General features: G+C 50.2%; 3 protein-coding genes across 3 annotated transcripts; 2 read left to right on the forward strand and 1 right to left on the reverse strand.

Moving 5' to 3' along the window:
• The first annotated feature begins 3,957 nt into the window (after positions 1-3,957).
• On the forward strand, positions 3,958-6,287 carry M406DRAFT_278137 (dipeptidyl peptidase IV/CD26, N-terminal domain-containing protein). The gene is made up of 2 exons (XM_040918338.1): positions 3,958-4,207; positions 4,323-6,287. The coding sequence occupies exons 1-2, from the start codon at positions 4,035-4,037 to the stop codon at positions 6,154-6,156; spliced, it is 2,007 nt and encodes a 668-aa protein (XP_040775545.1). The 5' UTR covers positions 3,958-4,034; the 3' UTR covers positions 6,157-6,287.
• Positions 6,288-9,400: 3,113 nt separating this feature from the next.
• Positions 9,401-11,267, forward strand: M406DRAFT_43324 (family 28 glycoside hydrolase; the record flags this gene model as incomplete). The annotated part of the gene is made up of 6 exons (XM_040924219.1): positions 9,401-9,767; positions 9,918-10,217; positions 10,277-10,356; positions 10,536-10,637; positions 10,703-11,076; positions 11,138-11,267. The coding sequence occupies 6 exons, from the start codon at positions 9,401-9,403 to the stop codon at positions 11,265-11,267; spliced, it is 1,353 nt and encodes a 450-aa protein (XP_040775546.1).
• A 986-nt stretch (positions 11,268-12,253) lies between these two features.
• Positions 12,254-13,641, reverse strand: M406DRAFT_62278 (uncharacterized protein; the record flags this gene model as incomplete). The annotated part of the gene is made up of 3 exons (XM_040924769.1): positions 12,254-13,106; positions 13,163-13,430; positions 13,488-13,641. The coding sequence occupies 3 exons, from the start codon at positions 13,639-13,641 to the stop codon at positions 12,254-12,256; spliced, it is 1,275 nt and encodes a 424-aa protein (XP_040775547.1).
• Between the last annotated feature and the right edge of the window lie 557 nt (positions 13,642-14,198).

Raw genomic sequence — 14,198 nt, forward strand, 5'->3', positions numbered from 1 at the left:
TTCTCCGTAGTTGTTCTTCTTTCATCTATATTTGTAGTCAAGCAGCAAGCTAAATTAGGTCTCCCTCTTCGCCACATCTGTGAATGCTTGTACACCTGTTGGCTTGTCGAGTATCTAGTATTGCGCACGGATAGTCGATTCTCTGTCAATGACCGTCAGACAGACGTCAGCCTATAATGTGAAGACTAGAGCTTCACTACCAGCATAGAACACATAGATAGGAGTGTGCTATGCATCAAGCACTCCAGCTTTTCGACATACTCAGAATAGGGTCAGAGCATCAATGGGTGTCTTTCTCTCCCCTTTGGGTGCATGTTGGCCTTCCTCAACTCTATCCTATGCGACCAGCGTCTATACTGATTGCGTGGGCTACATAGTATAATGGATGAAACCTTGTTGTGTGAAGTTAGACTGTGCATGCTGTGCTGGTAGATTTGCACTTGTGACAATAGTTCTCTGTTACTAGTTTTCCCAGGCAAGCTATCAGTCCATAAGGGTTCGGCTGCGCCAGTACCGCTGAAAAGTAAGCATTACATGCTTGAAGAATTGCTGTGACGAAGTATAGTAGGAAGTAATCATAGAAGCATCTAGATATGGCTGTGAAGAGGTGTGAGAGGAGAACACTAGATAGGGGAGGGGGCTCATACACATAATCTGAGCCAGCACGTACTTAGTAATTAGGGTCCTAAATGTGTTACGCTATATGAGCCTGGCCCTGGACTGTAATGAAAGAACTATGCATACGTGATTTGAGCCACCAAAAGGCCACAAGACAAGCACCAAGACAAGCTGTTCACGACCCAGTGTACTACATGGGAGAATGAGAGAAGTAGACTGATAAAAACACTCTCAGAGCCCAGACAATTCTGAACAAGGGATGAAGGATGAGCTTCATAAGAAATAAGAAAAGTAGTTGGGATGAGGGGATAGGTGGGTGGGTAAAGGCGAGGCACAAGACATTCTCATTCAGATGGCCACGAAAATTTCCTTCCCAGCATCCAGCCGTAAAGACAAGCTGACCACTTGCACAATCATATTCCAGACAATACCGGAGAAGATCTCGTGTAGCAAGGTTGCCCAAAATGTGCAAAGGATACAGAAACTCGGACTGCCGTTCGGGTGCGTTCAGTGACACTTTTGAGCGTCGTCGTCTCAGAGCATTGGCCATCCTCACTGCCCTGCGGCTCAAAGACGGACCTCGCCGCTTGCTCCAGCTCCTGTGCGGAACAAAGATCATTTTCACGCTCACCGCCATTTTCCCTTCCTTCTTCCTTCTTCTTCATTCCCATCTTCAAGCTCGGAGCAGGCCGAGGTTCTCGGATGGTGGGCTCGATAGCTGAAGAATAACAGCTTGTTGAGTGAAGAGCCTGCAACCACATGCAGTTGAACCATCCGCAGAAGGTAGCGCGCGCTCTTGATGCCCGTGTCGTACGAGGCCGTAGAATTTAGGCCAACTATCTGTGTCGTTCATTGTCAAAAGTCCTGTTTGCATACTTACAAAACAACTGCGTGGGCCGCGTGTTTAGGTTTCACGCATATTGAAGGCTGGCTGGTCTTGCTCGCCAGGGCCTCTTCGACGTATCACGATGCTTGCATTATTGAATGACGTCTGAATCGATCCATAAGATTGCTCGGCGAACCCTCGAGAACTCGTTGCAATCGGCATCTCGGCAGCCTTTTATCCACTCTGTGGATGCTTCGCCACAAGGCTAGGCTGAGGCAGAATCATCAACGTAGCATCAAAACGTGCGCCGAACAAAAGCGTGGCCATACTGGGTTTTTATTGTTTGGTTGCCATACACACACCCGTGGCCCCCCCCCCCACCTGAGCAGCGCCGGGAGAAACGCCGGCCCTGCCAAGACTTGTTTTCCAGAACAAACACACCGGGATCGTAGGGACAGGCGGGGCCGTGTGATCGTATCGCCGACACGGGCGCTCAATCAACCAGGCGGTGCTTAACGCCGTTGATATCTCGGATCTGGCAGATCCCTCGCGCGTCAGCCGCGTGCGCTTTTCGAAGGGGGGCCCCGCCTGAGGGACGGGGGGAGGGGAGGAGAAGTCTGAATCTTGCATTTCAATGGCCTTGGCAGTTCTCCTTAATGGGAGGACCAGGGATGTCGTACCAAAATAGTGAAGGTCTTGGCGGCGTCGACCTCATCGGCCGATATGTCCGAGGAACTTGGTACCGAAACAATAGAGATGGTTTCGCTGTAGATCTCGATGAATTCCGGCTCTGTCCCCAGTTGTTCTATGTTTGCCAGCACACAAAAGTGGACGGAATGTTTTCTAATCTCTCCTGACTTCAAAACTGGCCCAGTAAAGATGCTGCTGTTTGTTTTCTGCGAGTAGTACTATAGTAAACCCACACACAAGGGTCGGAGGCCCACACATGTGCTACGTAATGATACTAAGAATGAACATAGTAGGGAGCACGGCAGTAGATCATAATTAGCCTACGATGCTCAAAAGAGATGCGCTGCCGCACAAACTTTTTACAGAGCACTACAATTCAAACAAGAGTGAGTATGGGCTTCATTGGTTTCTTTAGTCAGGCTTCGTCCTGCCTACAATGTGAAGGGGGGTGACTCCTGAAGGAACCGCAGATGTCTCCCACAAGATGTCCAAATAAGTTTAAAATAATATATTACCCCATGAGCCTTGGGACAAGCAGTTCGGACAAGGATCTATGAATTTTTCATCCACCCCGGATTATAACCAGGGCAGCATACGTAGTACAGCATACTGATTAGGTCACATTACCGTTCGGTTAAGAGACCGCATAGTATGCAGGGGACATAATGCAGGGAGTAACAGTTCCGAATTGGACGCTTGCCAAACGCGAAGGAACGGTATGCATGAACATCCATTGGCAATGTCTCTGTCCTAATTATGTCTGCATACCGATGAACACCACACTTGGCGGTTCTTTTCACTCTTGCTATGCTCTGGCTAGTCTGGAATTCCTGGCTTGCCTCTCTGCTCTAAACAGAACCCACCATATCGTCATCCTCCCGCCCTTCCCCGGAACGCTTACTTCTTAGGCACGCGAACTGCCGAAGAACAAGCTCCGCTGCTAAAGCCCACGGCAGTTTACTATACTTGTCTTCTTGACCCTCATCAGAGCTGCGCCACGGCCCCATAGCTGAGTCCAGCTCCCTTGTCGTCCAGTCCCAGGCCCATCATTTCTCTACAAGCAGAGCCGTGACGCAAACGCACCCAACCCAGCCTTGTTAATGCGTGGCTGAACCTGGTATGATCTTACGACTCGGTGATAAGATCAGAGGCAGAAATCTGCTTTGGCGATGAGAGGCGAAGGAGCTGAGGTTACAACGACCCGGACAAAAGCTATTGCAATTCAGAGCTCCTGATTCGCCATCCTCGAGGATCTGCGCCATGAACATGGGGGTTGTCCAACCAGGGCCTCATACAGAGTAGGAATTCGATAAAATAATACAGTCGTGGTTGGCTAAGGGGAGTTTTACTCCTATCAGGTAGGGTCCCGGAACCGCTATTTCGCTTCCCATGAGCCTTCGATACATTCGGCTTGGGACGCCGAACTGCAGTCTAGCATGTCACAAGGGACCGCTTCCTGCACATGGAAGGTGAGGCGAGGAGAGGAAAATGCAGAGAAGAGGACATAGCGGCCGTTGCGACGGTGGGTTTTTGATTAGTGTTTGCGTTTTTTGCGTTACTTGGACGAAAGTAGTACCAAAGCACTATTTCCTAGAGGCGATCCACAGGGGGGCCCCATCCTTCATCTCGACCCCGGAGGAGATTATGAATCGCGACGAAGCTTCTCCGAGGTGTGCTCGGACGTGTCGGTGGAGGCGAGATGGATGGAAAGAGGGAAAGCGTTCAACGGCCAGTGACGAGGAAATATATACCAGGCATCGATCCTGACCTTGATGATGATCATCCCTCTTGGAGAGACAGCCACTCGCTCTTTTGTTGTCGATCAGATCCGCTTTACTTGGGAGAGACAGAGACAGCCTTTACCTTGACTTTCTTTGGACGAATCAGGACAACGACGATCATGCGTCCATCAACAGCACTGGCCCTGCTCGGCCTGGCTGCCCAAGACGCCTTGGCAGCATGCCCCTATGCTGAGCAGCTCGCAGCCCGGTCCGAGTTGAACACCAAGAGCACAGAGTCGCGCAGGACAGACCTGGGAAAGCGTGCTGAAGGAAAGCAGGGTGTCTTTTTCATGTAAGTTGTTGGAAGAAACAATTGTTTGATCTGACCTGACTTGTTCCCACCCTGTTTCGACTCGGTTTATCCCCCTTGCCCTGGCGTGGAGACGCCGTGCTAACAACTAGTATAGGAACCGCATTGCACCTTCTGCATCTACGCTGTACATCGCAAATGCCGACGGCAGCAACGAGAGGGCGCTCCTGCCTTCCAACTCGTCCGTCTTCGAGTACCAGGGCCACTTCACGCCGGATGGCAAGTCTGTCATCTTCACGAGCGAGAGGGTGGATGGCAACGCCGACATCTACCAGATCAGCACCAACGGCACTGGCCTGACGCCGCTGATTGCTACCTCTTCGTATGAGAACAATGGTGTCCTGTCGCCTGATGGCACCAAGCTGGCCTACGTCTCCACGGCCAACAACTACGTGGCCAACATCTGGGTCAAGGACCTGCTCACTGGGGAGGCAAAGAACCTGACCAACACGGCCGACACAGTTGGCGAGCCCACCGAGGACAGCCCTGACGGCCACTTCCGCCCCTCCTGGTCGCCCGATGGCGAGTATATCCTCTTCACCTCCGACAGGAACACCGACTGGACCGGCCACAGCAACGGCACCGGCTGGGAGCACACCCAGGAGCTGTCTATCTATGTGATCAAGCCCGACGGCACCGACTTCAGGCGCGTGGCCAATAAGACGGGCTACTCTCTGGGCTCGCCTGCGTGGTCTCCCGATGGTTCTCGTATTGCCTACTACGAGATCACCCGCGAGAACACCTACAACGCCCACCGAATCGATACCGTCAACGAGACCACCTCCCAGATCGCCTCTGTCGACTTCGCCACCGGCACTGACGTCGTGTACCACACCTCTGGTGCTGGTGTCAAGCTGTCGCCCGCCTGGGTGTCCAACTCGACCCTCGGCTACCTCATCAAGGGCGTCGCCGAGGAGGGTATCAACTATACCTCGTACACCACAACCCACCAGCAGTTTATCCAGTCCGTTCGCAACCCCAGCTGGTCTCCCGATGGCACCCAGATCGTCTACGAGCGCACTGGCTGGGACATCCGCCCTGTCGAGAAGACCATCTACAGCTGGCAGGAGGACTGGGAGGCCCGCTTCATGGACGTGTTCCCCCAGCTCTCCGAGACGGGCAAGCTCCTCTACACGGCCAAGCAGACCGGAAACGCAACCTCCGACATCGTGTCCAGCAACCCCGACGGCACCGATGAGACCCTCGTCTTCAGCTCTTTCGACGGTGATATCGTCAACGCCACTTTTGTGGCTGAGGGTCTGGCAGGATCCTTCCAGCCTACCTGGTCCCCCTCGGAGGAGTGGGTTGCCTTTGGTATCGGTTACTGGTTCTTTGACCGCGCCGACTACCCTGCCTACCTGTACCGCGCCACCTCCAACGGCTCCGCCTACGAATACCTGACCGGCGATGGTATCCACAACGTCGGCTTCCCCAGCTATGCGCCCACGGGTGATGCCGTTGTCTACCGCGAGTGGAACGGCGAGGACGGTCCCCTCGGCCTGCGGATCCTCAACATCACCACCGGCACCATCACCAACCTGACCTATGGCTGGGATACCACCCCAGGCTGGTCCCCCGACGGCACCAAGATCGTTTTCGCCCGTAACAGCAACTGGACCGAGGCTATGGGCCCCCGCTGGTACGCTGACCGCTACGACGTCTGGACCATCAACCCGGATGGAACCGACGAGACCAAGCTCACCACCAGCGGCGCCAACGACGCCCACGCCGTCTGGACCTCGGACAACCGCATTCTCTACAACTCGGGCATGTACGGCTTCCGCGATGAGTGTGCCGTCTATGACGACACCTTCCAGCCCTACGGCCAGATCATGAGCATGGACAAGGACGGCAGCAACAAGGTGATGCTGACCGATTCCATGTGGGAGGACTCGATGCCTTTGTACGTGCCCAACGAGTATCTCTCGTGAACTCGACTTTGGAATGGGTCTCGTGATGAGTGAAAGTTTTCTTTTTATACCTCATATATCCCAGAGTCTCAACTCTCTCTTTACTTGTAAATAGGCAATTTCACTTTTTTCAAGGGCTTCAGATTGTGCATAGCTTAGTGGGCAGTCACGATTGCGTACATAGGATAGGACTTGGATTGATATCATTGATTGATATCTACTATCGCGCCACTTTGCACAAACGTGAACTTTATGATTTCGTGTACCAAGTGAAGTTTAGGCATTTGACACTTAATGATTGTGCCACGATATGTGTATGATTTGGTTGTCTTCTTGTACACGAAAAATAAGTCCTGCTACTTCTATTCGACTTTCCAGAGTAAAAATCGTCTGATAGTAAAGTTTCTCTGTTTACGTCTTGTTTTAAGTCCATCCATGTTGGCGGCAGACCAGGACCCCACATACTATTGACTAAGTAACTAAATCGAGATTATGTGTAGAATGCATACGGAAATGTTTCGTTATAAAGCAGAAAGGGAATAGAGAAACAGCTCGCAACTACCTCGCCGCTATGTCTACTGGACTGAATACCATTTCATTAAGGAAAGTTTTTGTGACGAACTTCTGATGTCGCTCAGAGCACATCTCGCATCCTGAATGTTTTCGGAAAATACATAGTAATAATCGAGGATGCCATTATTACCGGGATTTAATTACGTGCTTGTCAAATTGTTGGACTAGCACATGCACATGCAGCTGATCCAGAAAGTTTCGTAATATCTTTTGAAAGAAGGCAGTATGAACATTCCCCCCTCCTCCAAGGTTTTGCCAGTCTTTTCGCAGTCATACAATGGTCAGGGATTCCAAACGTTAGACCGGCGCTATAGGCGCCGGCTTAAATAGTGAGCCACTGAAATTCAACTACCTAGAATTTATATGGCATATCACCTAAATCAGAAGTACCTAAATCTAGTACAACATTTCAACACGAGCTCTCTTCAAAATCTCGAGCTCTCTTCAACTGAAGATATTTACAGCCATATTCTAGCCGTATTAGGCCAAAATGGACCCTTTCATTGAATCTGAACTACCTTCTATTGATCCAGCCTTGTACGGATTCAACAATTACCTTGAATCTTCTGATTCTGAGGCAGAAAGCAAGCTTAAGCTCCATGAAGGCGATGATCCTCAAGAGAATGAGCTTAAAAAGAGAGCCAGAGAGCTTTCTCGAGATGAACGAATCCGTATCCGGTGTCTTCACTATGATGCTGGATGGACTTATCCAGCAATCTACTCAGCACGCTCTTCTCTCAGCCCTCCTATGCCTACTCTCACAATAAGACAGATCCAATGGGCTTGCGATCTTACGAAGCTGCTTACACCTTGCAAAGTGAAGAGTGCAGCAAAGCCTAAAGTTACTGAGGAGCAGAAAGCTCTTATCAAGGCTTTTATTCACGATCCAGAGCATCCAGAGAACAGGCTGATCCCATGGATTGAGCTGCCTTACTGGATTTCTGGCCTTGAAGATGTGAGGGATTCAGCCTTAAGGAGAGCAATGCAAGATGCTGGATATCTCCGCAAGGAACGGATCAGAAGAATCAAGCATACTCAACTCCACAAAGAAGAGAGGATTCTCTGGGCTCAAGAACATCGCCATCTTTCTCCTCAATAATGGGCCTCTTTATATGTTTTCTCTGATAAGACCTGGGTAAACGGCACAGCTCCATGGCGCCAATGGCTTACTATTCATGAAGCTGAAAATCCGAATTCCTTTGCAACTATTCGAGAAAGACTGCAGGGCTGGATATTCTAAGGTGCTATTCATGGTACTAAGCGAGGTCCATCTCTTTTCTGGGAGAAAAGCACAGAGACTGAGATAATCAACAGCAAAGAAGGAAAGATCTGGGAATATATCAACTCTCGCAAATATTGCAGCAAAATCCTCAGCCTGATCCAGGAATATCTTGATATCTGCGATACTCAAGGCTTTGAGAAAGTCCTTTTTCAACAGGATAATGCCTCAACTCACAGCTCAAGAGAAACCCTCGAGTGGATGAGAAACGCAAAGCTGAAATGTTTACAGACCTTGATGGATAGAACTATCTGGTGGCCAGCTAAATCGCTAGATCTGAATCCAATCGAGAATGTCTGGCGCTGGATGAAAGAATATATCCATAGGAAAGATCCTCTGGGACGATTAAAAGGCAAGGCTTTGAGGAGGGCTGTGGTTGAGGCATAGGAAGCTATTCCGGAGTCCTTTTTGTTGAAGCTGATGGAGAGTATGGAACAACTAAAAGGAGTGACCACTCCCAGCTGACTGGAAATGATGGTGGTCTATATAGACAACAACTAGACAGGACTCGCACAGAGAGTATGCCGAGGAGATGTGAGGAGGTGATTCGTCTGGGAGGAGAATTAACGAAATACTAGCTTTTTTGGTGTGATTTCTATAGTAAAAAGAAGTAGATATCTATGCTATGGCCCGGGCGCTACATAGCGCCGGTCTAACATTTGGAATCCCTGACCATTGTACATGGAGGCAAAACCTTGGGGACTGTATTTGGTTTGTGGAACTCCATTGATGCCAAAACTTTTGACCTGCATTTATAGCTCATGAGTCTATTGTTCTCCAAAAAAGCTTTTCAGTCATCCGCACAGCCAAGGTGACCGAGGCTTACATACAAATACGTAACTGAGGGCGTGAAAGTAGAATCGGTAAAATAGCCTGTCGCCGCCGCCGTCTACCGAATGTGGAAGGACGCAAAAGGGAGAGCGGAGGAATGGCGCTTGGCAAATGATCATGACCCGCTCCTGGTACCAAACAATGGGGATAGGACTAGAACATGAATGGTGGAAATCTGCGGCACATGGTACTATAGTGGCCCTTTGAGCCTATCTGCAGGCCTGACATCTCGCATCGGAGAGAAAACCTTTAGAAATTATACTACGGCGCTTTAGTAGTGATCATCCGGCAGAGACACAGGCTAATACCTTTTGCGAACCTTGGAATAATTATACGGTGTGCACAAGAAAAAAACCAGCACAAGTGAACTGCCAAAACCTTGCATGTATCTCTCCCAAAGCCATCGTAAGCCTCGAGTGGGAAGTGCGGCGGACTTCACTCCGTGGGACAGAATAGTGCGAACATGGCAGCTCTGAGTAGAACATATATTAAGGACTAGTATGTTCGCAAGATAAAGTTTAGTGCCCAGGATGAAGAATAGATACAGACGTTTTTTTGAATTGAGCCCGATCCTGGTTAATCATGGCGTCTTTCCTCTCGCGCCTTTCTCGCGCCCTTCCGGCTCTCCTGCTCTGGTCCGCGCCCGTGGTCAGGGCCGGACTTGCCCCCTCGCCATACACGGTCGGCCCTCTCACGAGCTCTGATGACAAGTGGGCCACCAAGGTTTGCGATGTGACCAAGTACGGAGCTGTGGCCGATGGCGTCACGGACTTTGGCCCCGCGCTGCTCGCGGCATTCGAGGCCTGTATTGATGGTGGCGTGGTCAACATTCCGAGCGGCACTTTTGCTATGGCTACCTGGCAGACCCTGAGCGGTGGCAGTGCTTGGGCCATTAATCTCGAGGGGACAATCATTCGCACGGGTACTGCTGGTGGACATATGATTGTTGGTAAGTCAAGCTCACGAGGCCTCTTGCAGGATAAAACTTTCCATGCTCTCTCCTGCAGTATAAAACTTTCCACGCGCTCCTGCGAGATAGACTTTCCACCCCACCCTGTGGGATAAAACTTTCCACCCCCTCCTGACATTATATGAACAGTTGAGGACACTACCGATTTTGAGATATACTCGAGCAACGGAGGAGGCGCTATCCAGGGATATGGCTATGAATTTCTGGAGAACGGGGAGTACGGCCCTCGCCTGCTGCGGTTGATCGATGTCGACCAGTTTTCCGTCCACGATATCCGTCTCGTGGACTCGCCCGCCTTCCATCTCATCTTGGATACCTGTTCCAATGGTGAAGTTTACAACGTGATTGTCCGTGGCGCTAATATGGGCGGTCTCGATGGCATCGATGTGTGGGGATTCAACATATGGGTGCACGACGTCGAAGTCACCAGTACGCGCTCCTCTACACTCCCCTTGGACGTGTTTTATAGCTAACAAGACACAATTTAGACAAGGACGAATGTGTTACTATTAAAAACCCAAGCAATCACATCCTGGTGGAAAATGTGTATTGTAACTGGTCTGGAGGGGTACGTGATGCTGGTGGATGTTCCACCACACCTTGATATGGTTCAGCCTGTGGATGTTCCACCACCTTGATGTGGTTCAGCCTGCGGATGTTCTACCACACCTACAAGGCTTAAGGGCATTCGGAAGTCCTTTATCCTTGCCGGGAAAATGGCTGACTCTTCAATAATTATTATTATAGTGCTCAATTGGATCACTTGGCGAAGATACCGACATTTACGAAGTCACCTACGAGAACATCTACTCGCAGAACTGCAACTCGATGATGTTTTTCAAGTCAAATGTACGTTCCTGTATAACGCCAGTCCGCAACCATATGCATTGAATACTGATATATACGTCTCATAGGGGGGCAACGGCAGCGTCTACGACAGCCAATTCACCAACTTCATCGGGCATAGCAACGCATACTCGCTCATTATAAACGCATATTGGAGCGACGAGACCGTTGCGGCTGGCGATGGCGTCTTGTACACAGACCTCACCTTCAGCGACTGGACGGGAGATTGTGCGGATGGTGCTCTACGTGGGCCCATTGCGCTCTGGTGTCCCACCGACCAGCCTTGCGACGGAATTACCATCGAGGACTTTGCCCTCTGGACGGCTGAAGGGTCTTATGAGTATTACTCTTGTGAGAACGCCTGGGGCACGGGAGATTGTCTTCGAGCCGGAACGGCGCACACTGCCTATAGCATGTCTACCGTAACGGTCTCTGCTACTCCGTAAGTCTCTTGCATCCCTTTTGCTCTCTTCTTTTCTAACGAGTGTAAATCCTTTAAATAGGGCTGGTTGGAGCGCGGCTCGTATGCCAAGTGATATAACCAGTGGGTTGGGCATCACGACTAGCATCGCGATCCCCCCTCTGCCCACGACGTTCTTCCCTGGCGCCACACCTATTAGCGCCATCCCATGATTATCCAACTTCTCTGTGACTACGGAGAAGGGTGCTATGGAATGAAAACACTATTCCGACCTACAGTATTTTGCAGTAACAGATCGGGATCGATGGAGCTGTGAAGTCTACCTATTTGAGTAGGTATACGGCTGTGGTCAAGGTGTGGTGGAACATCCACCAGCATCACGTACCCCTCCAGACCAGTTACAATACACATTTTCCACCAGGATGTGATTGCTTGAGTTCATCCGACGTATTCACAGCTGAGGCTTATGCTATTCTAACTTGCATTCTGTGTTGTGTATATTGATTTTTAGAAAACTCTACCACCTTCTTTATATGATAACAAAATATTCAAGACTATTTGTTTGCGGTAACTTCGAGAACTTACACAGCTGGGAGGTTTAATGTGTCTATTGGGTGATCACGAAAGTTTTGTTCTGAGCAAGAGAAACCTTTAGATTTAGCCTTGCAAGTTCTTCAACTTGGAAACCTTTTCGAGAGGATTTTAATATGATCTGCAAGACTAGTTGTTTGCGGTAACTTCGAGAGCTTACATAGTCGGGAGGTTTAATGTGTGTATGGGGCGGTTATTAAAAGGGGGGGTTTGGGAATGAGAGAAAGTTTTAGATGTGGCACTGCAAGTTCATCAATTTGGAAACAGCTCAAATATAATTAATCGTTGGCCTTCGGTATATTGCAAAATACGAAACCGAAAGAAATGTAGTCTAATCTCGAGACCGTGACAGGAAAGCAAAATATAAGACAAGCACAACCAGTTGCTGCAGGTAAGCCTTGGGAAAAAAGCTGTCAGATGCGGGATTCTACAATGTCGTGCATTGTTGTTCATTATATTGTGTTACAAGCACCTTTTCTTCCCCGAGGAAAAGTGGTGTTTGAAAGTTGATGGTTCGTTTTGTAGTATCTATATAAGCAACTTACTTGCATCCATGGGTTTGCAAGACTACCTCACGTTGCTTGTCTGTGGAAACACGCAGAGAGCTCTATATCTGCCTAATCTCCTTGCCCACCATTTCCGGCCTCTCGACTTCCCACTCATCCCGCAGCACGGCAAAGGTGAGATCACTGATGAGCAGGCTCTGACCGAGACTCCACACCAAGGTGATGGCGTAGAAGAAATTTGCATTCCCACTGCCGGCATATATCCACAGATAGTAAAAGGCCGGTCCGAGACAGGTTGAGTATAATATCGTTGCCGCACTGACGAAAGAATATCGCATGAGAGGGAAGACGTGTCTGTAGAGCGGCACGAGGGCCAAGAAGAGCGATGTGTCGCTGATGCTTGGGTAGGGCTTGAAAATGCCAAAGATTCCGAGAAGGAGCGTGATGACAAGCAGCGGCTGCCTGCGAATGCGTAGGCTCAGGGCTCCAACGTAGGATGATAGATGCAGCCAGAAAACGGCCAAGAAGAAGGACCGGAAGGAGTCGAACATCTCGATGAAGAAGTACCACCAAAGCCCCACATTGGGTGTCAAATCGGTCAGGGTAAGCTGGAGGCCGTAGGTGGAGTGGAGAAATTCCCATGAGCCCGTAATAAAATAGGACATTTGGAATAGCACCGCAACGGTGGCCACCGCAACGCCAACACACGACGCTGCGAACTTGAACGGTTGCTTCTTCTCCTGTGGCTGCCACCGATCATACGCCAAGAGAGATAGTGGCAGTAAGAGCAGAAGCGGGTACATGGACAAGTACGAGGCGAAAGACATGGCGATCACAGCACTGATCGGAGCGCCTGTTATAGCGTTTGAGATGGCATGGAGGATGGCGCAAGTCGTGAAGACGGTCGTGGGTCTGCCTATACAAGTCGCGATTGTGAAAGGATTAAACAAGAAGCTAGAATGTGCTCCGTCAGTAACCTCAATCATACTCGCAGCCAAAGGGGGACGCACAGGGCTGCAACCATAAATCCACTCCACCTCTTGTCCTTCCGTGGCGAGGTGAACAATGCAGAACACCCAGACTCTCCAGAGTTTGCAATTGTCATCAGCGCGTCGGCGCTCCACAGGTCTACAGCAATGTAGAGAAAGTATGTGAACACGGGCAAGGACGCGAAACTCGGAAGAAGGGAGAACAGCGGCAGGAGGAGCGGCGCTTGGTGGTAGACACCTCCGTCGTAAGGTGACACATTGTGGTTATAGAGGAATAGGCCTTCTTGTACTAGAGAGAAGAGAGGGATCAGCGTCTGCATTCATGCCTAGCTGAGAGTCTACGCACATCTCTTGAAGCTGTTGACAGGCGTCGAAACCTCGACTCGGCCTGCGACCAATTCTGGGAGACCAGGAAAGAGGAAGAAGAGAGCAAGCCGCAAGACAGCGGCAGCCAGAAATAAGCCCTGGGGCCTTTTCAGGCTCAAAAATTCGGCATTCATCTTGTGTCCATCGTCGAGTTGAGGAGTGTTTGTCGTGTACCAGAATTATCTCCTCAGGGCAAAACAGCAGAGAACGATGCCAGGTCGAATGGTCGCTGGCCAGGCTGTCATCCTAAGGGCCAGTAGCATTGATTGCCTGCCACAGCAAGTACCTGGGGACCCCTGTCCCAAGAAGACGGGACCCCTGTTTACTCCCCCACTCTAACATGGAACGCTAGCCCATCTAAGCTCGGCGGTGGCAGAAAAAAAGTCGGCCGCAAGAAAAAAGTTCGAGAGAAGCGAAGCGCATGCTGGAGGGCGGTTCTGCTTCCTGACCTAACTTTTCCAATACCCGACTTTCTTCATATCACTCTCACAACACCAATTGCCAAAATGGGTCGCATCAAGAAGAAGGGCGAGGCCGGTAACGCCAAGAACTTCATTTCTCGGACTCAGGCTGTCAAGAAACTGCAACTTAGCCTGCCCGACTTTCGAAAGCTGTGCATCTGGAAGGGCATCTACCCGCGCGAGCCCAGGGACAAGAAGAAGGTGTCCAAGAACTCCACGCCCTCCACCAC

Source organism: Cryphonectria parasitica (assembly GCF_011745365.1).
Source record: "Cryphonectria parasitica EP155 unplaced genomic scaffold M406scaffold_5, whole genome shotgun sequence".
In the NCBI taxonomy this organism is placed as follows: domain Eukaryota; kingdom Fungi; phylum Ascomycota; class Sordariomycetes; order Diaporthales; family Cryphonectriaceae; genus Cryphonectria; species Cryphonectria parasitica.